This window comes from Pithys albifrons, chromosome 6, assembly GCF_047495875.1.
Source record: "Pithys albifrons albifrons isolate INPA30051 chromosome 6, PitAlb_v1, whole genome shotgun sequence".
In the NCBI taxonomy this organism is placed as follows: domain Eukaryota; kingdom Metazoa; phylum Chordata; class Aves; order Passeriformes; family Thamnophilidae; genus Pithys; species Pithys albifrons.
In genome coordinates this window covers 34,316,501-34,340,952 of record NC_092463.1, presented here as the reverse complement: position 1 = coordinate 34,340,952, position 24,452 = coordinate 34,316,501, and the positions used below count along the sequence as shown (strand labels likewise).

The following is a 24,452-nucleotide window of genomic DNA, read 5'->3' as shown; positions in this document are numbered from 1 at the left end:
CACAAGAGTCATTTATATAGTGGAGAGGAAGATCCTTTGGACTTTTCCAGTGTAGCAGAGAACCAAATGGCAGAGGAGCTGGTTGGACAGACAGATTTGTTGTTTGCTTTGCAATACTGATTATCTTGGCAGCTGGATTGCGGCGTAGCACAAGATTCATGTGGTATACCAAGAAAGGCATCCTCAAAAGCCAGCACCTTTCATGACTTTGATGTTTCAGTCTTAACTAATTAAGTTTATGACCCCACTTTATAAAGGGAAAAGGAGCAAGACACTACTGCTTTAAGATAAAGCACAACCTGAATTTGTCAGATATAAACTGAATACTTGTACAAAAGATTCTTTTCTTGCTTCTTGGAATATTGTATCATCATTTCTTTGTAAAGCCCCATTTGTCTGTATCCACTTGTTGTCTTTGTCTCTTGGTTAGTTGGTAAATTCTTGGTGGAGAATTATTCTGGATCTACACCACTTTAAGGCACCTAGGATGCTAGTCTGCAAGGAATTGCTATGTGTTATGGTAATTCAAATAACAGAAATAGACTCAAGGGGAAAACAATACTCCCTGAAAATGAGAGCAGGAAACTTGGTCACAAATGCGATTTTTCATTTGTCATGGAGTCCACATTACTCATGTCAGTGGTTTGATTGCCTCAATCCACTGCACTCGCTCTGCCTTGGAGCTGGCTTGGATATAATAATGAATGTCATTTTTGGTGATGATTTTGAAGAGATTGCCTTGCACGTTGCCCTTCACTCCTGTGGAGAGGAAAAAAAAGACAGATCAGGAAAGTGCACAGGGCAAGTTTCTGCCAGATATGAAGCTTCATAGGGAAGAATGTGAATTTAGTGAATTAGGGAATCAAATCTTTCCTTTCTATTATGCATAATACCTTTAAATCTCTTGTGTCTTTGATTTTCCTTCTGCAAAATCCCTGGAAGTGTTTTGGGTAGGCCTTTGAGCAACCTGGTCTAGAGGAAGGTGGCCTTGTCCATGGGGGAGGGGTTGGAATTAGATGATCTTTAGAGTCCCTTCGAACCCAAACCATTCGATCACTCTGTGATTTTATGAAAATAAAGATATAGTACAGACATTCCTGACATAGATTGTATGAACTAGTGTGCACTATGAAAAATATATAAAGTAGTCTCTCTTTAGATGGAGACTATTACTTGAGTTATATACTGGAGGGATGAACTCCCTACCAGTTTGTACAGTAGATAGATTTGCTCCTGCCCATTTTTGGGTTCCTCTTAGCAAGGAGTTCTATTGTCTGTCATGTCCCCTGCCCCAGACCAAAGCTTTTTCAGATCTTCTCTTTGAAAGATATTCAGTATTTGAGATCCACACATTGTGCTTCTGGTCATAAAATAAATGGCTTTAACAGCAGAAACACTTATCTGCAAGGCCAAGGTTTTAGAGAAATTCCTAAGCTAAGCATATGCTCTATTAGAACTGCTTTTTATATTGCTGTGTTTATGTCTCCCCTACATTTGGGTTCTAGCAGATCAAAAAGGAAGAGGTAATAGCATACATAGAGAAGACACGGAAAAAAGGGATGGCATCAGAGGATACTTCAAAATTTTGAGTTAAACAACATCCAAAGAGGTGTTTCCTCTACCTGTTAACTCTGAGATATTTATCAGTGTCTTAGGACTGTCTCAGAGGTCATATGACTAAGAAAAGTCCATAAAGAGGGGAACACCCAAGATACGTGGAAAAAGTGCTAAAAGAAGTGCCCTTTGCAGTAGACAACCCAGTAGTACAGGGATTTGTGATGTGCCTCTTCACCTGCTTGCACAGGGAAATGTAGGCCCAGCCCACTTGTGCATACAAAGAGCCATATACGCAAACCCACACCCAGAGACTCTATTGCTGTGGCATAAATATGTATATATGGAAGTTTAGAGGCTCATGCTTACCTGCGGGGACTCCATTGTCTTCTAGAGCTGAGACAAGACAGCCACGAAGGGAGAATCCACCTACTGGCTTGTTTTCTTCCTGCAAGGAAAAGGGAAACAAGGCTTAGCTAGAAAATGTCATCATTAGAATAATTTCCCATTATTTTTATGAAGCTGGGGATGTAATGCCAGTTTTTACAGGTATGAAACATCCATGTCACAAAAGAAGTCAATTAGAACATATAATTAAATGCATTACTATATTGTTTCAGTCTTAGATGTTTCTCTGATGGAGCTGGGCATGGTGGAGATCAGTTAAAAGCACTGAGATAGTCAATCACATTTCAAATTAGGTACAGTTTTATCAGTGACATGGAAAAGGAATCTCACTGGGAAAAAGACAGGATGGAAGATGCGGGGATAAAAATTCTACGTGGACAACCTCCTAGGGCAAGGCCAGAGAGGTCTAATTCCCCGGGAAATGAAGAGAGGAACCCAGCAGGAGATCCGTGTGATAGAAACATTTACAGCATAATTGTGTTTTCATTATAATGTTTAAGTCTGTAAGAAGATTTCTAGGGGTGGTAACTTCCCACTTACCTTAGTTGGGTCATAGTAGTGCAAAAAAGCAGGATCAGCCCTCAAAACAAATCTTCTCACCTTCCAGTTTTTCCTCTTGTGCCCCTGAAAAATGGAAGAATTACAGTTACCACCTGCTGAAATGGCCATTTTCCTGCAGACTGTAGGGGTGACATAAATAGGTACCAAAAAAGGTTTTGGAGCCAACAGAAAAATCTTTCCTGACATCTTGGTAATTCCCAGAATTTTCTGCTTACCTTCCTTCTCCATACATAGATAATTCCTCTACTCTTCCTTGTCTGAGCTGAGAACTAAGAAAGGAAAGTGACAGGACCAAATGATTATATCCCTGATTCCTGCTTTTAATATTAAAGATGGGTCTCAGATTAAAAATTCATGCTGTGTATGTTCTGAGATGACTATGTCAGGTCCTTTTGCAGATCTTCACTCTTTCACCTGAGCTCTCTCAACTTCTGACAGTCCAGGGCAGCACTGCAAGCACCTCGTCTCCTGGAGGTTTGGGGCTGGGGCTGGGGCTCAGGGCCAGCCCAGGGCTGCCCCCTGCTGCTGCTGACCATGGGAAGAAGCTCCTGGACAGCTCATATGTCCCATGGTGATGGAGGGGCTGCCCTGGCAGCCTGTGGGGATCCCCCAGTGCCCCACCAACCCTTGTGGCACACTGGCAGTTGGAGGAGGGAGGACTGGGAAGCATCCGGTGATCCAGCCTGCACAACACTGAAGTTGGAGCTCTGGGTACAAAGCTCCAGAGTAGAAGTCTGACCATACAGTGCAGGCAGGGTTCTGTTTGCAGGTGGCTGAGTTACACTTTGAAACAGCATGATTGCCCCTCGTGTTGTTCATAGCAAGGTCTGGAAACCAAATCTTGCAGACCAAAGGTCAGATTGTTTAAACAATTACTGCCAACAGGTAATTGTGCCCAAAATACTCGTGCCCAAAAAAACCAGATCTCACCACCGCCAGAGCACCTACATGCAGATGAGGGACTGCCCACAGGTAAATGTCCACTTCATACAAAAGTCAAGCTACTCAGCTTTGAAATTTGTCTGTGGCCAGCAAAGCATCATCACTGCTTACACTGCCCAAATGGGATAGGTTAATCCAGAGGAACAGTAGATCGGCTTGGAAGTAAATATAATACTCCTGGGTAGGATTTGGAGTTTGTGTGGGACTTTGATACTATTTTGTTCTTTTCAGTATATACTCAATATATACAGAATATCCAATTAATCCTGTCTGAGTAGGAAGTTCCATAGCTCACTTCCCTGTAACTAGATCCTCTTCACCTCTAATAGTAGTAATGACAGGCAAGTTAGTTCTGCTGGCCACAACTCTTTGGCTATGCTTGTATAAATCACATTTATTCTCTAAGAAGCCCTAAGAGCTGTCATTTTTCCTGTTTCTCAATGCAGGTTCAAAGATTGTCTTTACCTGTTTCACTAAGAATCCTTGCTTCACAATTGTGCCGCTTAATTCAGAGATGTTAAATTGTACTTCTTCCTTGGAACTGGTATTTTTTTTACCTTTCTCAGCCTGCAAATAGGGTAAAGATAGTTTCATTTTTCTTTTATTCTAAACACACTTTTAAGTAAAAAATGCTGCATTTTATTTTCCATTTTATTTTCCTTGAGCTGTTTTTAGCTCATATTTCCTGAGTAAATTCTAGTCCATAGCTCTGCTGCTAAGGACCAAGATTCACAAGCAACAAGTTACAGCTGGAAAGTTGTACACTGTACACACACTGTGGCCCTGAGTTGTAGCAGAACTACAGCACTGCCTCCAATACTTGCAGACACAGCACTGCACTCCAGGGACACACCTTTTTTAATGCCTAATTATGTAATTTGTAGATCCTTCCATATCCATGTAGCTATTTGCCTCCAGCAAAAAAAGTGCCAGTGTTGGTACTACTAAAAGCCTAGAGCTGCCCCTTCTTCATTTACTTTCTCAGCCTGCATATTTTGGTTTTGATTGCAAGCTCTGCCCAAATCAAGCGTGTGAAAAGGGGCAGAGGAGGTGGCTCTGTGGGCATCACTTACAAACATGTACAGAGCGGTGGAGTCATCAAGGAATTTCTCAGAGGGGTCACTGAAGCGCATGGCCTCAGTGCTGCGGGTTCCCACGGGTCTGATGAAGTTCTCATCCATCAGCATGGATGCCAAGGTGACAGCCTCGAATCGTGACACAGCAAAGCTATTGGAGATCAACCAGTCCACCAGAGAAGAACCTACAGAAAGAAAGGTAGCTCTCATACTAAGACATTATACTCTTCTGAGACAAGGCAGATGATCTCCTGCCACACAGGTTTTCACTTGCTGAAACATTTTGACACCATCACAAAGCCTGTCATGGAAGTGCAAGGTTGACCTTGTGTGGGGTCCTATGTGTGCTTCCATATATCCAAAGAGCCAGAGTTAAAGGTGTTGGCTGCTCTACTGCTTTCCACTGGGCCACAACTGGTCCCACTATGAAGGCAGGACAGTAGCTCCCTTGCCTCTGCAATGTGGCATATCAGATGTGAGGTGGCTATTGGCCTGCTGTAGGTGTACCTGTGAAGGTCTCTTTATATCTGTTGCCTTGATCCAAGTTGCGGGTCAGCTTAATTCCAGTACTGCTGTCATACATTCTCTCCACTATGTCGCTGTAAATGAGAGACCAGCACATTAGTAGATGAGAAAGACAGGCAGAAATTGCCACGTACTTCTCTCAGTGCCTGGGGTGTCCTCGTGGTTACCCACACAAAAATGGGAAGCATTCTAGGTACTTCTTCAAAAGATCTGTCTTACATACGTTCTAGGAACACTTCATTCTCCCAACAGCAGCACTAAACAAGATACCTCACAAAGTATCTTTCAATTTAAAGCACTTCAAACTGATCTCTAGTCAGCCTTGATTTACCTGCTCAAGACAAAAAAAATAATATAATTTTTCTATTTCTTAATGAGTTCTCCATTTCCTCTTGTTTAACATGATGCACCTTACAAATCCTAGTCTGGATTCCAGCTACCAGCTTTAAAAGCTCACCAACATGACATGAACAATGTCACCACCCAGTCTTTCCCTAATAATTCATCTTCTGAGCTAATACATCTCCCCAGTGAGAACATTTGCAACTGACTAGGAAGTTCTTCAAACTAGCAGTGAAGTGCCAGTGCAGAATCCACATGCTTCCAAAGATGCTGGCAAACGTATGTGCAAACCTAGGGCAGGGCAGCCAGTTTGGAGGTTCCTGGCCACATGGGAGTAGATTGGTGCAGAGAGGAGCTTCCTTTGACCCTCCCCATTCATCAGCTCAGGTGCTTTTCAAACTATAGCAACAAAAGAAGAAGAAACCGTATACACTTACTGGAGGCTGATATTATCTAGCAGTTTGAAGGAGTTCTTCATTCTGTGAAGTTCTTGAACCTGCACTGGGTGACCAGCATGAATAGCTCCAGTGATGTCCAAAGCCCAGGAATCACGCTCCTCCCTGGAGCAACATTCAAGGAAATAGTCTGTATTGGTTTTTGTCTTTAGTTTGATGAGTAGCTGTGGAGAAAGAAGTGCAAAGCAATAACATCACAAAGCTTATTCCCTTCCTCTTGCCTAAGTCTGATCCCACCTGAGCAGTTCAGAGCAATTCTTGTTTAGAAGGATGGAGGGCACAACTCTGGGGTGTTTGGGTTTTGGGTTTGTTTTTTTGTTTTGGTTTTGGTTTTTTTGTGGGTTTTTGCTTCTATTCCACTCAAATCGCTGGGTTTTCAATTCAAAGCATGGTTCACATGCCTGGAGCTTGTGGTACTTAAGAGAGCAGACCACAGAGGTACTGGATTACCGGAATGTGCTACCGACTGTGGAGTTTTTCACATCCAGGTCTCAACAACTATAAACTCTCTCTAGGCTCTTTCTGCCATAAGAAGTCCTGAAATAGTCAGCAACTTCCAGAGTCATTTCCGTTCTGGCCCCATGCAGAGGAAGTCTGATTGCCGCTGCCCATGGGTGAGAAGTGCAGGAGGTACTCTCCATTCCTGAGCCCCTTACAGGAAACCTTCTGTAGCAGCAATGTCCCACTGGTGAAGGAAAAGGGAGTCTGATCTGTGTGCCTGGGAAACCCTCATGGATACAGCCATGTTTTAAGGCAACTACCATAGATGTTTCCCTTGTTTCCCATCCTCAGCTTTTCTGGAACAATTCATGTCCTCTCTACAAATTCTTGGGCTGATGCATTTACATTTTTTCAATTATATGCACAGGAGTAGTGATTTCACTTTTGTTTTTTGTTAATGGTTGTGACTGACATTTGGGCACAGGGAAGAGCAAAAACACAACAAGGGAGTTCATTGCTTGTCCTGGTTGCATTGTAACAGTAGCTTGCTTTTGGCTGGGCCTAATTCTGGAAGCATCCCAATGGTAGGCCTGCAGTAATCAAAGAAGTCAGGAGAAGAGGAGAAGACTAGGGAGAAGTTAGAAAGTGAGTAACATTAAGAAGAGATATATGTTTTCAGTCATACCGGTCTGTTCTCATATTCCAGACACGGACAAGTAATAGTGCAGCCATCCAAAAGAATCCTGCCCTTTGGAGAAGGCTCCTTCTTGCCTCCTTCAGTTTTGTAATACAGCAGCTTATCCTGAAGCAGAACAAACCATCTCACTTTCCAGTTACGAACTATATGTCCCTAGAGGGGAAGAAATACACATAGCAAACTTTAACACAAGCATTGAGAAATGACCATATTTTCTTTTTTCTTTCTTTTTCTTTTGGTGTGAAAATACCATAAACTAATAGGAAATGAAAAGAAACACAAAAAGCCATCATGAGCCCTGTTCTCCCTGGAATACATGTTTTTAGTAACAAAATAGAACAGCTCCATCACTATAAACTCACAGAGCAACAGAAAGGTGCTTTGCTCTTTCTTCAACAGGGAAAACTTCTTTGCTGGCAAGAATTGTTTCTTGCAAAAGCTCACATGAACTATCTCAGAGAGCTGTTAAATATGAAATGAGTGAGGGCTCTTGACAACCAATTCCTCTTTTACAGTGACCCTGGTTGCTGTCTTTTTTTTCTTAATTTTCATGTGGTTCTAGTTGCCAAGTGGTTTTGCAAAAATGCTTTACTTGATAAATTAGCTTTTCCTTACCTCCTCTCTTATGACTAATGAGTAGTTGATTTCTGTCCCACCTGCCTCTGATCTCCTGGGCTAAAACATTCCCTATGCTACTATTTCCTGCAAAAGAAATACATTTTTTAATGACAAAAGACTGAATGAAGGCTGCTGCTGAATGCCTCCTGGGTTATACTAGAGTACAGACAAAACCTCCTATTTCCCCTCTGTAAATAGCCCCCAGCTCTGCTTAGTCTGGCTAAAGGACAGCAAAGCCAGAGAGGGCTGGCACTGGCAGGCTCAGTCCTGTCTGATGGTGTCAGGTCCAGCTTTGCCGTGAGAGGAGCTGACTTGTGTTGCTTCGGGCGATGGAGCATTACAGCCAGCAGGCAAGGCACGGGGTAGAGAAAGCTCTGACACCTGGGAGAGGGTGGGCGTGGCTAGAAGAAAGAAACATGTAAGGTCCAGTTGTGGCAGGAGTCAAAGCTCATTAATTGTCTGTGAACAAAGGGGAAACTCAGCAATTTCCAAGTAAAGATGACATAACGAGTCTCTAAAATCCAGGGCACTTTAGAGCCAATGTCTTCTAGTCTATACTAAATACAATTTATCTAACTTGGGTTTCTCTTTCCTTTTGTGGTCTTCAGTGGTTTTTTCACCTGTTGTAAAGTCTCTTAGAATGTTTTCCTGTATGTTCTTTCCTATGGCTCTTTTCTTTCTTTCTTGGAAATTTATCTTTTTGAGGAAGTTGCCTTTTTTTAGTCTAACCTCCACACATTTGTTTTACATTTATGATGCATTAAGATTCATAATTCAGTAATTTATAGTGCATTTACATCATCTCCTTGCTTCTCTCAAGAAAGCTGTTTTCTTTACCAGATCCCACTCCTTCCTCCTTTCTTCTCTCTGGATACCTGGTTTCCTTCTCTCTCAGTTTCCTTTAGTTGCCTTCTTTGTGGTCTCTGTCCTATCTGTGTATCTCAGTGATGTAGACTGCTGACAGTCACACTCAGTGTGCTGTGATAATCTATTCCTCTCATGCACTTAGAAACTTGGCTTCCCATCTTGAAGTCAGTAGTCACTTAAGAGCCCCAAAATACAACTGTATCTCAGAGAGGAGACCAAGAGCTGGGACTGCTCTGCCCTTTCTGCAGAATAAAGGGAATATCTCCTTCTCCACACAGAGCATGGCTTCATGTGACCAGTGACGGGCTGGGAGCCCTGCCAGGAGAGCTCCTGACCAGCATTACCTTCATGTTAGCACCAGAAACACTGCCACGTACTGCAGAAAAGCATTTCCCAAGGTGTGGCAAAGCTTTGAACAAACCTCTGAATCATATTTCCATATAAAATCAAGGACCATATTAATCACTGAGACAGGGTCTTGGTACTAACAGCAGTTTATGTTGCCTGCTAAATTGCATTCTTGTGTCTCTGCTATGACTGATTTGATCCTACAGGGAGAAGCACAGGGAAGGCTGAAATCTGTGACACCATCTCGCAGCTCCTTTTGCCACAGCTTGGCTTGAGGTTATGGAAGAAAAAAGTTATTTCAAATATATTTTTATGTTTGCATTGCTCTGATCCCCTTCAAAAAGGATAATCTGTTCTCCATTCTCTTATATGAAATGGGAAATCTTGCTCAGCTGGATCACTAAAAAAGGCACAAGCTACCTGAAGAGACTGTCGGCCATCTCCCTCTCTCAGTCCTCCCTGGGCCGCCTCTCCTGCTGCCGTGCATGTGCTCTTTGCAGAGGTGTGCGTGAGGTGCAGACATATTGGCTTTCTGACACCTGAGCAATCCTGAGAGCTAATTCACTTCCCTTCAAGTAAGTGCCAACACAGGGAACCTTGAGGGTGGGTAGGGAACACCTGCAGTTCATGCAGTTCCCCTGGCAGGCATCTGCACAAACCTGGAGGAGCTCCTTTCCCAGGAGAGGGCAGGAGCCCCTCAAACCCAGCACGCAACAGGCTGCCTTGCCGCTAGACCTGGCTCAATCCACTCCCTGTTGAGGGGTCGCTCCGCATTTGAGCAGAACCGGACCAAGGGGAACCGGAGCACTTACCCGTTTGACAAGGAAGCCTTCCTTCAGGACTCCAGCTTCCTCCTGCATCATGGCCAGCAGGGAAGAGTGTGGAGCTGCCGCTGAGAATTGCCTGAGTCCTGGCAGCCTGTCCCTCTGCACATGATTTGTTTAAGAAAGCTCATTTTTCTTTGCTCCCCTCCTCCTCCAACGTGACGCACTCTCTCTTTCCTGTGTTTTTTTCTCCCTCCCTACCTGTGAGACATTAGTTAAGCAGTGAGCTGGCTCATACGTTATCTGCCCTCTGGGAAGTAAAACAAAGGGATATCTAAAAAGGGCTTGAAAGAATTCCACAGAATTCAGCAGAGAAAAAAATTACTACAGAGTGAGCTGGCCAATATAAGCAGCTATGTGATAACAAATCAGGTATTGCATGGGAGGGAGAAGTACAATTATAAACCAGCATCCCTAAAAACTTCAGACTTATCAACCTGCTTTAAATTTCTCATGTAACAAACACATCTCACAGGAGTTCTACAGATCAGCACACTGTATAACATACAGAATATTATGATTATGAGGAGACTTCTACAAACCTTACAGTAACTTCTGCTACAAAGTTATTTTACTGACAAAGCCCCAAAGCACATAAAAGCCCGCTCTACTTTCAGTGACCTCCAGGCATATAAACCAAGACTCTCAACCTAATATCCTAAATCTGTACATAAATGGGCTTTTAGTAAAGCAGCCTGATTCACGAACACAGTGCAGTGACCTTTTGTACCTCCTGAGCACCTCTGAAAGTGTCTTTGTGTGTCTGAATACAAGCTCAGATGTTTAGATGTTTATTTTTTTAAGATTTTGTCTTTTGTCCTGATGAAATAAACCAGTATTAGTATTTCAGACAGTGCAGCTGTTCAGAAATAATAGCCTTTGCTGTACTGTCAGCATTCCCTGACTTGTACTAAAATTAAGGTGATATATGTGGGCAGAGCTATGGGTGTGATAAGAAGTATAAGGTAGAGTGTAACAAATAAAAGCACTCGTTGCTATGTAAAGAGTCCAAAGATCAGTAAGGCAAAGGGACTCAAATGTTATGGGGCACACTTTCATGCAGCAAGGAAAAGGAACAAACAATTTCTTTATCTTTACACTACATGAATAGCAAGACACAGAAGAATTGAAACTGACATTGTACTGGAGACAACCCAGAGAACAGTCCTGTGAGACCCTGAGAACAGTGGGTGACTGAATGCTACCTGAAGTCAGAAAAAATTGATTCTGTATAAAGAGAAAACATGCTGGCTGAGATTTCAAAAAGTAGTGTGGCCATATGTAAGTTAACCAGGTAGATCCTACTGTACACCCTTTGCCTCTTGGGAAAAAAGCATGAGGAAACTGGCTGCATAAATAATAACCCAGTACATTCGTTCTTCAGTTCACCTAAAGTAAGTGCAGTAAGTTTAATAGAACACTTAGAAGAGCATTTTTTGCTTCTGGTATGTAGTATTTTAGAAATTACCAATGAATATTTTTGTAATTTTTAAAAAGACTCTTTTGCCTTAAAGCAGAAATTAACTGAAAGTATTTCTTTTAATTGAAAAGATAATCTCTGTCTCTGTGTGTATACATATATGTGTGTACATAAAAGTTGTATTCAGGAGCAGAATCAGGGAAAAACCCCCCTTGTCAGCAGAAAACATAAAGAAGATAATTTTCAGCTCACAATGTTCTGTACATCAGAATTAAACTGTTGCATGCATTTCCTGGACATATATATTCCTTTATATAACCAGCTCCAGGAATACAGTGTTCCACTGTTTGGTATTTGAGGTTTGACTTCACATTGTTCAACTTGTTACTGCAAGCAGTTTATTACATGGTGCTATTTCATACTAGAGAGGGCAGGTAGGAACTTGCAGGGGCTCTCGCTCAGACAGTCATCTCAGAATTGCTCCATAACCATTCCTTGCCAAACATCTGACAAGCTCTTTTTCTCCAGTGCAGACCACCCACAACCCTGCAGATGGATCTTGGCAAAATTAAAATTCTCAACAAAGAATTCTATTGTCAAACTGGTGGTGACTGGTAAAGCAAATGTTGCTTTAGCTGGTCATTAAACAACAGGTTTTGTAATAACTACTTTTTATCATCTAAAGCCTTCACTTCCTTCAATACCTCAAAGTATTTCTTCAGTAGTGTGCATATTTATACACACACCCCTTCCTCCCATCTTGTTCGGTAATCAAGGCTAAAAAACTGCCCTTCTATTGCTCCCTAAGGCTAGGGATCTTACACAGATCCCTGTAAGATCTTACACAGATCTTACAGGGTCATATAGTGCAAAATGAGTCAGTACATCTGGGCTGGGAAGACAAGTTCTGGCACTGCACTCCTCTGGTGGAAAAGAACATGATCCATTTGATCTGTATAAACCTAGGGGAGCTCTATATCAAGTTTTCTGGGGGACTTAAACTCATTGAAGGGGAGGAGTACCCATGTCCTCAGATTCATTTTAGAGTGTTTTCTACATGTCAGTGTACTATTATAACAAAAAGAACAGTTGAGTGCTTTATATTTTCTTCCATTTAAAGTGACCCCGAAATACTACAGGATATGCATCAGGGGGGCCAGGAAGAACCAGCTGCAAGACCACAAGATGCTACTCAGGGCTCTAGGAGAGGGCAGGAGCTCTGAGCGCAGACTGTGCTGTTTCACCTGGCTGACCTGGCAGACATTGCTGGTTCCTCCCAGTCAGTCCTTCAAGAAGCCACAAACAGCTGGTTAAGAGAACCTGCCCAAAGGAAACACCCGTCACAAGCTCTGCAATGCTTGGTGTCCAGGGTCCACATGGGGCACTGCATGCACCAGCTTTTCCAAACCAGTTTCTTAAGGTGCCAGGACTTTGCACTCCAGTGCGAACTACATTAAATATTTAGTTCTTTAATGGATAACGGATCAAAGATGATGAAAACAAACCACAACAAAACAAAGAATGATGAAACACTTCTAGATAAAAGTGAAAGACAACAAGCATTCAAAAGAATTCTGATGTAACAGCACTTTTAAAATTAACTGTAGAAAGGTGGACTGTTTGGAAAGTTGTTTAATTGTCTAGGCTCTGGAACAAAAAACAAATATCAGAAATTAAAACCCAGAGTTCAGATTCCGCTATAAAGAACAATATGACAGCTCCACTGTATCTAATGAAAAAACTCAATGGCCAGAATCAGAGAGGAAATAGCAAGGAATTATCACTGTATTAAAAACCAGACAAACCAGAACAGCCATAAGCAAGCAGAGCATCCCTGCTTCAGCAGCCCCTATTTCTCCTCCCCACAAACAGGACACTAGGCTGGGCATTACTGGACTGTGTGTCTGACCTGAGCCAGCACCTCTGCTCAGGGCTTTTTTGTTTTAATGAGTCCTTATTGGATGCTATAAATAAAACTCTTTCCAAGCTGTGAATTTTAAAAAATTAATCTGGGGTATGAAAGTCAAGCTGCGATCCTTACAATTAACACATCAGGTCAAGCACAGCCTCCAGGTTATACATGTACTCTTGACTGACTAGTCCATTGACTACATGAGTGCAAGTGGAGATGCTGGTCTTGTGACAGCAATGGAGTCAGCCCTGCACAGCAGCTAATGAGCAGCAGGGATGTGCTACCCAGCTTTAGCAACTCAACAAAGACGTTCCCACAAACCCCAGACCCTTATTTTAAGCACTTGGTTAGCACAGGCAGTTACGCAAAGACAGGCTGAGATATAAGGTATCATCTGAGCAGCTCCTGGTGATCCTCAAGTGATGGAGCACAGCGGGCCCCCAGCATTCCCTTAGCACCCCTTGCTGAAAGGCCCCTGAAACACTGACCTGACACCTCTTTCACACTTCTGCAACACACCAGCAGGATCCACCACGTTGTCTTGTGTCTTTTAAAATTTGCTTGGGAGAGCAAATCGGGAGAGCCTGGTTTTATCTGCCAGGATAGCAAGTGGTTGAAGTGCACTTACCTAAACCTGCTTTGTTATTGTTCTCACCATCTTGGTCATTTCTCAAAACTGACACAGAATTGTGCCCACCAGAGTGCTCCAGATCTAATGAGAAAGGCTCTGAAAGCCACCAAACAAATTTAGCAAACTTTTGCCAAAGTCACTGACAGAAACAATGCTCACCTGCTGACACATGACAACAGCACTTCAGAGATTATAACAGTTGTAATCCCTTCATAGCACTCCTTTCTTCCTTGGAGCACAAGTGGCTCATTTTCCAGTGCTTTCCTTTACAGCATTATTTTGGCATGCAGATCACATGGTGACAGGAGTTTTAAAATACTTTGCTATTTAGTCTGAGTACCCACCTACTGCCTTTAATGGAAGTCAAATCACTGTTTTAGTGAATGGGCAGTTTGGAAGAGCTGCTCAAACAGGAAACTTACATTATCACAACAAGGTTGTCATGCACAGCTGCTGAAAAGACAATTTGAGAAAATAACCATTAAAAAATTACTTGTTACTTCACTCTGTGATGGCATATTCAAGTATTTTCCAACATTCTACAAAGACTGAATGTTACTTAACCTTTTTGGCTTTGCATTACTATTAAGAGTTGGGTACCTGTGAACTTCTCTGACACTCCAGCATGGATTGCAGTATGTACGCCCTTTGGGAATCCTTTCATGGCAACATCACAATGCAATTATATTGTTTGTATTGTGGCAGTATTAAGAATTTTTATTTAAGGCTCCCTCATTTTCCATGCATTTTTCCTCTAGCAGCATAAATTAAGAAAAAAATGAGATAGGCAATATGGGAGATGACAATAAAAAAAAGGTAAGAACTGAATTTAAAAATTCAGCAATTTGGAATGGTTACTTAAACAAACCCAACTCTTTCACCTCAATTACCACTGATATGGAAAATGGGATTTTTCTTTAAATTTCATTTAGAAAGGACATCTTGTTTCTCTTCATCAGAGAAGATAAACGGATTGTTTCTAGAGTGCATAGTTCAGTCCAGTATAAATAGGATTTGGGGTAGGCAGAACTGAAGGTCATGCAGCAGTGAGTTTACAAGACAGTGGTGCCCATTTTGAATTTCAGTAAGTTCATTAAGGTTCCTGCTATATTCACCTATAGGAGCAAAGTGCAAGTATACATAATTTTTCATTTATCAGCTATGTTTATTGGAATGGTAACAAGCTATTTTCAAAGTTTTCAAGTTCTCAGTCCCTAAATGCAGATGATAAATGAAGGAAATGCTCATTTAAACAAGTCTGCATCAAGAAACTTGCAAGACAAATGTTTTGTTCCACTCATTCTTGGCTTGGTTTAAAGTAAACAATAGAAAGACCTCTCAGTGTTAAAGAGGAATCACCCATTGATTATACTATTCCAGATTTTATATTCATACCACTCTAGGCCATGTGACAAAAGAGCAGAAAAATTCCCAAAACCTTGGAGTTACACAGCCCAGAAATTTATTGAGTATTTGCTCAAATACATTCTGTATAGAACTTGGTTTTGCTGCTCCCAGGAAAGATCATTAAGAGATACACTGAGCTGTAATCACCAAGTAGGAATTTTTATGTATGCAAGTGTTAAGCATGGAGCTGCAAACTCCTTCTGGCCAGATCTGTGTCTTGAATTTGACTAGGAACCTCCCTTTCAAAGGATTCAATTTGTATAAGTTGTTGCATCAAATGTTATCAAATGTTATTTAGAAGAGCCTTTAACATTTTGGTCTTTTTAAAATAGTAAAACACTTCAAGTATTTGCATTTGAAGTTTTCAATACTGGAAAACATTTAGTCCAGAGTGTTTGCAATGGGGTTTCTAATTTTTATATGCTCTCTTCTAAGTATCCTAGAACATTCAGTCTTCAGTTTTGGCTTCCATTTCCTCGGCATCATCATCCCCATCCACTTCAGCATTTTCCCTCTCCAGTCTTTCCAGCTGCCTCGCAAGCTCAGTCTCATCTGTGTCAGTCACCACCTTAGGCTGAAAAAAACAAACCAGAACACATGGTAAACAGTCATAAAGAAATATCACATACATTTTAGAGTCTGATTCCACACAAAGAGCAAGAGAAAATACATCCTGAAGTCACACAATAAACTCCAGAAAAGTTAGAAATTTTGGCCATTTGTCTATTTAAAGAATATGGAAGTTCAGGTTTGGTTTTTTTAATACCTTTTTGCTAAAATTTCTTGTAGCACTACTGATCTTGCTCTACTTTAGGAATATTGCAAGGAAAAAAAATTGTATTTTAGAATGTGATTTGTTCTTACCTCCATCTGCACATTAAAGACTCCTCTCTTCTCCTCAATTTTTTCTTTAATTACAGCCATGGCTTGATTCAGAACAGACAATCCTTCAGTTCTCTCCAGTGTTGTAGTAGTCATCACATAACGAGGAGGGGCTATCAGATTAATCTATCACATTGTAGGGATTGGGGGGGAAAAAGCAAACTCAGTAACAAAGCCAGAGATGGTATGTCTATTCAGACAAAACTATCCGAAGTGTTACAATCTGTACTTTTTCTTCTGATGACTAAATAAACAAAGTTTTCCTTTTGTATCAAGAAACTATTGTAAGAAATAATTTTCAAAGAAGGGAGTACTTTCAAGCTTTTTTAAAAACACACACTCAGTGAGATACTTAATATCCTAAAATTGTTGGGGAAGAAAAACTAGGCCTGGGTACAGTAGCCACTCTACCAACAGTCAGACATAAGTGGAGCAAACTTTCCTTTTCTTACACAATCTTATAACTGAAAATAAAATTTATTGCTCCCTACTTAAGGCTGCAGAAGGAAACAGGAGGTATGTAGTGTGCCAATACTATACTTTAACAAATTGTACAAATACAGCTTCCTGAACTCTGAAAGCCACTGCACAGTCATAGGAACAACTGTCAGCATGGAGCTGAAAGAAGTGTCTTACAGACCTGCTAGAGAAGAACTGCAAAGCAGGCACATGGCTTCTCAGCCTCAGCCAGGTGATTGTGACAAGTGCTATTGCAGGCCACTGGTACCTGAGGGCATCAGAAAACTTTGCTTTTGATTCTATTATTAAGAGTGACACTTACTTTAATGGGCATGTTCTCTGTAGAACAGTTCAAGCCTGCTCTCAAAGCTTCTTTCACTGCATCTATGCCTTCATACCCATAACAGGCCACCTCAATATCTAGGACAGAGAAATAATGAAACTTTGAGGTTACCAAAAGCTGTAAAGTCTTTAAAGTTTTTAACTTTATATCTTTTTAGCAGACAATGTTTAACCACAGTAAGAGCCTCAGTAGCTCCCAAATCTGAAGAAGGTATTACACTTGCTTGACTCATAAATTGAGGCAGAAGTCTTCATGAATTCTTTAGTCATACAACTTTTTACATTGTGCTTGGAAAAGCCAAGACACAAAATTATACACCCATATTCACTCATTTCACATCAAATAAATTCAACAGGAATAATTACGTATTTCACATGGAGAGAGATAAAGCTATAAAAGCAATAAATACCAGAGAAAACAAAAGATCAGGAAAAGTGAAACTTGAAAACGAACACATCCACAAATGTAAGGAATTCTCTCAGTAATTAAAACAAAGGCAGAGAGGTATCATTTAAGAAGCACTGTAATTTCTTTTTGTAAGGTAAGTCATATTAACATATAGTTAAAATGACAGTTAGCCATAGCTTTTCAGTTGGAAATTTGTATCTTTAATAACCTGATCAGTGTAAAGACAAAGATTTCTTTACTTATGTAGCAACAGTACAAGACGAAGCTACAAAGAAGTTGGTCTGACTTCCAGGTGACTCACAATAACCTTCTAATTCTCAGCTATCAGAAACAAATTTACAGAGGTGCATCCCAGTCAGCCTCAGGATACGAACAGATGCCAATGGCAAGTTACACACTTGCCTTGATGACAAAATTAATGAATTGGACTATCAGAACAAAATAGACAACACAAAGGAAGTAAGAACACATGCTCATCAAATAACTTTTCAAAACTAAAGAAGTGCTATTCATGTTAGCAATTTCATTCTTCATGGCTGTCAAATCCTACTTACTTTTTTGGAGCCTATGTTAAGTTCTGGTAGTCTAAAGTAACAGAGAGTTTTTCATGACTTTACTTTTTGTACTCTCTTCTTGACTTCACAGTCATGTGCATAAGGCTTAACTTTATCTCCACAGTAATCAACAAGTGTAAATGCTCTTCAACATAACCTTGCAGAGCAGAGGCAATTTCTCAATCTGGTTACAAATGTGACTCTGCTACACTGACTGTTTAACAGCAAGTGTACCTCTAGGCTGTTCAGTCACTGTGCAGCCAGATTTCCAGTTCTGAAGTGTCTTCCTAAGTAATGCAGTCATGTGCTTTTTCTGCCCACACCAAACAGTCAGCTCACAAACCAGCTCACATGCTTTATGAACACACTAGAGGTGTGCCAGGCTTGAGGGGATATATCCTGCTGAATGGTTTGCCATCAAGTAGCTAAAAATGCCATTTTTGTATGTCCAGGGACAGATGGCTAAATGTTGGAATTTTATATGGTATTTCACCTAAAAAGCAAGCCATATGCTGAACTGCCTATGTAAATTAGTGCTGTAGCCTTAAGAACTAATTAATGAAATCAGAAATGGCTGCTGCCCACTTTCTCAGCAGATGTGCATGGTCAGCCAATTACAAGGAGCTTTGTAATGTAAACAGCATTGTTAGCCAATAATCAGTGCCAAAGTGTCATCACCTGCGGAAGGTTACAGTCTTAAAGATGTATATAAGTGTGTGTGCGTATGAATAAAGGGGCCTGTTGCTACTAACTCCTGTGGAGTCGTCTCTCAGGTCCAAAAACCCGTCTCCCATGGTTACAGCTAAAATATTTGCTATAGCTGTGCTGGCAGAGATGAATCATCCTGTCAGGCAATCAATTACTTTAAAATTCTGAATAATGAAAAAGAATATTGTAGATGTAGTAATAACTATAAAGTATTTAAATTCATTGTGTGCCAATGCAATATGATAGACTCCATCATATACCGTGACAACCACTTTGTATCCCAAGGAATTCACAGTTAGGGAGAAAAAGAAAAGCCTTGCACTTTGGGATAGAATCCAGAGACATTTTGAAAGCAATCCTTGATTAAGATGTCCTAATTCTGAACAGTTCCACTCAAGTATCAGCATTATAAACCATTAGTTTTAACAGAATTTATAGTTTGCAACATGATACACTATCTTGATGTTAAGTGTCAAAATGTGTTGGATGAGCATCTGGGAAGAACTCACCAGCTCGGATTTTGACTGCTTGTGGTGTCAGACGTCTGTTAATATTGTCAATCAATACACGCCTCTCCTCCTCTGTCAGGTCCAGGCTATCCAGGATTGCAGGGTCTCTGAGCCAAGCAAAGCAATGTTACAGAAGTTACACTCTTATACGCAAGTGGAATACGACACAATGTTAACTTCTGGTGCTATTTCTACATTCTTATGAATAATCCTAGATATAGGCAAGGAAAACAGGGAAGTTTCTTAAGAGCCCACTGAAACACTGGAAGAACATCATCATTCATGGCTTTGTATACTAAACAGAGGAAGACCAAAGAAGCAAACGTTTATGGGACATACAAATTCTGCTTTATGTACAAACTAACTTGTTAAATCTTTGAGTTACTTTCATGAACATTTGGTAGGCTTTCAACAAATAGGTCCCCAATATTTAATTTTTACTGATCAGAAGGTAAATATACTTTCCAATTTTTGCCACAAGCATCATGCTGTGTGAAACCCTAAAAAACTAATCCTCAGTCCAAAGAAAGGAATAGCAAGTCAAATTCTTAAGAGGGAATGCTAAATCTCACACAACACTTCAGCAAGAACAGGAAGGATCAATATCCACATTTTTCTGCTCCATTGTTATAGGTTTATGTAGGAGCACACCATGAACAAATAGAAGTTGCAGTCCAGTGTCAGAAACCTTAAGGCATTATTGATGAAAAGATGTTTGGAAAACAGACAGCTTCAGAAGTTTGTGCTTCGAACTGAATGGCAAATGAGCAACAAAAGGCCTGGGCTGAGCAAAGCAAAGCTACAACAGCCAGTGTAACTACAGAGCTGGGTTTTTAAATTCTGTCATACAGGTGTTTAACTTAAGTATTTATCAGGTAAGAGTTATCTGGAATACCTTTTACAGCACTGTGCCCAAATTTGCCCTTTACTAGCAAATAATCATTATTCTATGAAACAAAACATGTTTTGTCTAAGTAAGGACACAAGCTGTCTCTTCCCCCAAAACACAGAGATGGTTTCAAGCTAATAAAAAAATACCATTAAGAGACTTCCTGAAGTCAATGCAATTTCTAAAAGCCTTATTACTGCCATCTAGTGTTCACCTCCAATTCATCATTCACTGGTTTATGTGGCACAAAAGGGTAGAATTCAAAATGTTTATCGAGAAATCTAGTTTTGGATTGACAGTTTCACAATGGATTCTTTAGAGGGAAACCAAATACTTTAACTCTGAAGCAGATGACAATATCAGACAATATCTACTGAACACATACAAGGAATCTATCTCAGTGCATATTTCCTTAGCATCCCAATTTCCATCTCTTTCTGTTAATAATTCCAAATCGAAGTTCATGATCCCATTCTTTAAGTTTGGAAGTGTGGAGAAGTAACAAACAAGCTTGGTGCATTTTAAAAAAAAAGAAATAAGCTGCCTGTGCAGTGGAAGAGTGACAATGAGCCCTGAGTAGAAATGTTTTCAGACACAGAGATAGGTATTTCTGATAAAATCTGCTCGGGACTGAAAACGCACATTCTGACAGGCAAACCAAGATCAGTGTTTTTGCCTGTTAGAAATGTCACAGGCTCATCTGTAGCAATAAAAGCCTCTCCAATGTTTGTAGTCATGTTTCTATTATACTTAAAACATTATTCACCAATGCCTTGGTATTTCTCCATATCAAATTCAATTACTGCTTTAAAAACCTGACATACACAGAGATAAAAACAAGTCACCTCTGAGCCTTCTTTCTCAAGAGTGTCAGAAACTTGAAAAAAGCAATGAGACAGAGAAACCTCCAATAAGCAAGTGGAAGAATGACACAAAAATTTACTAGGTTTACTTGACCAGTATATTCTCAATACTGACTCTGGGAAAGAAACCCAAACAAAACCTAAAAGAACATGATGGTGGATCTATTTTAGGAAGCACTGCTCTGCAATTTGAAATAAGCCCCTAGAAGTACAGAAGGTATCCTTACGAGACTGCATGCTTGAATGCATCATAAGCACCATATCCCGGTCTTTTGTACTTGTCATCAAACACCCAGGCCGTTCTCTGGAACAGACTCTCAAGCTGCTCATCCTTAGTGTACTCCAACACTTCAGCCACATGGCGAAGGATGCTGTAAACCTGGAACACAGGAGTGTTACAAAGCCCAAACAAATACTGAAAGCAGACAAAGATTTCTACTCGGAAGCATTAAGACCATACAGCACTAAGGAAGGGAGCCTGAAACTATGTGCATGCCTTTTCAATGAACAGTTGCTAAACCAGCGTATACCTTGGGGTTTAACTATAATCAGTTAAATATACCTCTCTGCATCATAAATTTTCAACTGCCATCTTTCTTCACTGAGTAAGAAGCAGCTTGCCAGAGAACTCATGGACAGATGAACTGGTTATATATCATTGCATAGGTAAATGAGAATCAGTGTACACCTAATCCATGAAAACATATTTTCATATTATCTTATGCCTGTGCATTTTGGTTGTTCAAGAAAAAAGCTGGAAATACAAAATATGCCTGAATATAGAAAGGCAACTTACAGTCTTTGATTTTGTGAATTTGTCTTCACATTTGATTGCCTCCTCTGGAGAAACTCTTCTTTTTGACAAGTCAATATAACCTATTGGGAAAGAAGATGATTTTGAAAGTGTCATCCATTGTGCAAACTAAGTCTGACTACTTCAAGAGAAGCTCTTAAAGAACAAACACTCAGGGTCAGGATTTTATTGACAAGGTTTGAGACTTGCTAATGAAAGGACAGACTGTGAGCACCAAAAGCTTAGCATCTAGACTTTTATCTCTACAGCAAATGAGCCTTCTCTTCAGTTAAGACTTAGGATATCAAAAGAAAATTCCACTTCATTATGGTTTGTTGACTGAGCTGATGAGGACCCACTTGAGGAAATCTTAAGCTCTGCCAGGGGAAATTTAAGTTGGATATCAGAAAAAAATTCTTTACAGAGAGAGTAATCAGGCATTGGAATGGGCTGCCCAGAGAGGTGGTGGATTCACCATCCCTAGAGATTTTTAAACGCAGATAGGACGTGGCGCTGAGTGCCATGATCTAGTAAATGGACTAGAGCTGGACCAAGGGTTGGACTCGATGATCTCGGAGGTCTTTTCCAACTCAATTGATTCTATGATTTACTGATGTAATTTACTTTCAATAACCCGATTCCCAAAGAACAGAGAGGAACAGAAGGATCACAGGTATCAGATGGCACAACGACTGTCTATTTTGCTTAAGTGCCCAACAAATCGTAGCCCTGGCAAACCCCACAAATACCTAAACTGCTTCGTTTATCTGCATTTGTCTCCATGAATCCAACTCGACATAGCTCACAGTATCCCCAAATACCTTTCTCTTTGTCCACTCTGATGACGACGACACATTCGTTCCTGCCGATGCGGATGAGTTTGTTAATGGAACGGATGCGTCTCCTGGAGAGCTCGCTCAGGAGGATCATGCCTTCAATGTTGTTGTACTCCAGCAGGCTGACGTAGGCTCCCATTTCAGCAATGGACCGGACATTGACCATCACTACATCTTCCACCTCTGGAAATTTATGTTGGTAGAATCTACAGCTTAGTCCCGGCATTCTGGAATTTGAGCACAAACCCAAAGGTTTCATTTCACAGCACATCACTGCCTTCTACAAATAGGGCAATAAATCTGTGAGGACTGGCGAGGATAGGGAGCAACACTGACACAAAAAACTGCAAATCAGGATAATGCTTAGGTTTAACAGAAATTATATATTAAATTAACTAGGATTTTAAGTGGTATTACCACAACCATTTGCTAAGAAGCTAATTTTTTGCACTAAAGTAGAAAAAGGTTGCTGCCAGGACCTCATTATCTACTTCAACTGTCACGCTACCCACCCAGCACACTGGAGAGGCTTCAGTGGTGGAAAGGTGGCTCTGGCACTCATCTAAATTCCTGAGGTTGTGTAACATTTTCAATGGGCTTGTAAGAGCAGACGACATGGCAGAGAAGAAGCCTGCAATGCTCTCAAGGGTTTTTGTGTGCACATAATGAGACAGCATGTGAGGCTAAGAACATAAGAGGCAGAGGGAAGTTGTTGTAGTACTGAGGAGGAGCAGACTCCAGAAGATGACTTCCTAAACTCAGAACAAGATGTTTAGGATAATCCTGTAAGACCTGCTCCAAGGCCAACTGTCAGCAAAGGCATTAATCAGAACAGAACTAGCCTGGCCTGAATGAAGTACTAATAAAGAAAAAAAACACCCCCCAACAGACTGCTAGTCAGAGAGGAAGGAAAAAAACTCCAAAACTACATGAAAAACCCCAGGATTCCTTCATTTTACATTCAAAAAAAGCTTCATAACCAAGTAGTGGTATGAAGGAATGCTTAAACTGCTACACTTTTCTGATGATGAGTCCACATGCTTTTAAACTTCTAATGAATAAATTCAATTTCTTTCCTTGAGGTCTTACACAGAAAATTTTCTGCAGTGGTAGAAGCACAAGATGCAGAGTCCAGGGCATCACTTCTTGGGGTTTGTTGCAGCCACCACTTCGGAGTTTTACTCCTGATCTTTACAGCAGTACTAAAGCTAAATGCAGTGTACACACAGCCACACAACTGAGAACACTAACCACCCTTCTTTTGCATTCTTAACTTTCAAAAAGGGGAAATACACACTACCAAAGGATTATAAACACTCCTCCAAAGGCTTTGTAGAAACTTTATATAATTTGAAGTTGAACACGGAAGTCCCAAGATTACAATTAAAACTTCACATTTCGCTTTTCTAGTCCGCACAGTGCAGCTCTGTTCAGTGCCACAGGTACTTATGGGACACGAAAGGAAGCCGAGCCACAACGCCGAGCCATACACTGCGTTTCACTGCCCCCTGCACAGTCCCACAGCTTCTATTTCAGTCTCCGGGGAAAGATTCCCTGTGAACAACACTGCGCCCATCGCGCCGGAACCCATTTTTCGCAGAGGCAGGACACGCCTCGGCCGAGGCTCGGGCCCTGGCGGCCGCACAGCCTCAGCGGACACAGCGCCAGCCCCGGCCAGCTGGAGGCCCCGGGAACGCGGCCCGCCGGCTGCGCCGCTGGGGGAGCCGCGCCAGGGGCGCCCCGCCGCCCGGGAGGAGCCGCGCCGGGGCCGCGCAGGCGGTACCTGTGTGTGCGGTACCTGTGTGTGCGCGGTGTGTGTGTGCGGTGTGTGCCGTACCTATATGAGCGATATGTGTGGTACCCGTGTGTGCCGTACCCGTGTGTGCCGTACCTATATGAGCGATATGTGTGGTACCCGTGTGTGCCGTACCCGTGTGTGCGTACCTATATGAGCGATATGTGTGGTACCCGGGTGTGCCGTACCCGTGTGTGCGGCCTGGGGGTCCCGCGCCGGCCCCGCTGCTCTCTCCGCGTGCGCCCTCACACCGCCGCCCCACTGCGCAGGCGCCGCCGCCGCGCCCCGGCTCCGAGGCGGAAGGGCCGCGCGGCGCTCGAGCGCCCCCGCGCGGTGGGCGGAGCCGGGCGCAGCCAATCGGCCTCCTCCTCGCCGGCCCCGGCAC

The 24,452-nt window shown here is 41.6% G+C and overlaps 2 protein-coding genes across 6 annotated transcripts; both read right to left on the bottom strand.

Annotated features, from left to right (window-relative positions):
• Positions 1 to 54: 54 nt before the first annotated feature.
• Positions 55 to 9,845, bottom strand: PLEK2 (pleckstrin 2). Of its 3 annotated transcripts, none has more exons than XM_071558118.1 (9): positions 9,647 to 9,845; positions 6,990 to 7,154; positions 5,846 to 6,027; positions 5,049 to 5,140; positions 4,539 to 4,726; positions 3,931 to 4,032; positions 2,503 to 2,586; positions 1,924 to 2,002; positions 55 to 759 (listed from the first exon to the last, which is right to left on the bottom strand). In XM_071558118.1, exons 1-9 carry the CDS (start codon positions 9,695 to 9,697, stop codon positions 632 to 634), a joined length of 1,071 nt encoding a protein of 356 aa, XP_071414219.1. In that variant the 5' UTR covers positions 9,698 to 9,845; the 3' UTR covers positions 55 to 631. The 3 variants fall into 3 exon arrangements, with proteins under 3 accessions (XP_071414219.1, XP_071414220.1, XP_071414221.1); XM_071558119.1 differs by having other exon boundaries at positions 6,990 to 7,106; XM_071558120.1 differs by lacking the exon at positions 9,647 to 9,845 and adding an exon at positions 9,255 to 9,620 and having other exon boundaries at positions 5,846 to 5,968; positions 6,990 to 7,106.
• Positions 9,846 to 11,178: 1,333 nt separating this feature from the next.
• On the bottom strand, positions 11,179 to 24,365 carry EIF2S1 (eukaryotic translation initiation factor 2 subunit alpha). Of its 3 annotated transcripts, none has more exons than XM_071558114.1 (8): positions 24,256 to 24,365; positions 22,258 to 22,499; positions 21,440 to 21,519; positions 20,871 to 21,022; positions 18,892 to 18,998; positions 16,692 to 16,789; positions 15,893 to 16,036; positions 11,179 to 15,602 (listed from the first exon to the last, which is right to left on the bottom strand). In XM_071558114.1, exons 2-8 carry the CDS (start codon positions 22,496 to 22,498, stop codon positions 15,477 to 15,479), a joined length of 948 nt encoding a protein of 315 aa, XP_071414215.1. In that variant the 5' UTR covers position 22,499; positions 24,256 to 24,365; the 3' UTR covers positions 11,179 to 15,476. The 3 variants fall into 3 exon arrangements, with proteins under 3 accessions (XP_071414215.1, XP_071414217.1, XP_071414218.1); XM_071558116.1 differs by having other exon boundaries at positions 24,217 to 24,325; XM_071558117.1 differs by lacking the exon at positions 24,256 to 24,365 and adding an exon at positions 24,110 to 24,164.
• Positions 24,366 to 24,452: the final 87 nt, after the last annotated feature.

Bases quoted from the DNA above. Each gene is read 5' to 3' on its own strand.
- EIF2S1 (XM_071558114.1), bottom strand. From the start codon at position 22,498: ATGCCGGGACTAAGCTGTAGATTCTACCAACATAAATTTCCAGAGGTG. The intron at 21,023-21,439 runs GTAAGTTGCCTT...CCTGTGTTCCAG, and splicing joins AATTCACAAAATCAAAGACT to GTTTACAGCATCCTTCGCCA. The intron at 15,603-15,892 runs GTAAGAACAAAT...TGTTTTTTTCAG, and splicing joins TCTTTAATGTGCAGATGGAG to CCTAAGGTGGTGACTGACAC.
- PLEK2 (XM_071558118.1), bottom strand. From the start codon at position 9,697: ATGATGCAGGAGGAAGCTGGAGTCCTGAAGGAAGGCTTCCTTGTCAAA. The intron at 2,587-3,930 runs GTAAAGACAATC...TCCATTTTTCAG, and splicing joins AAGGATTCTTAGTGAAACAG to GGGCACAAGAGGAAAAACTG. The intron at 760-1,923 runs GTAAGCATGAGC...TCCTCTCCACAG, and splicing joins AGACAATGGAGTCCCCGCAG to GAGTGAAGGGCAACGTGCAA.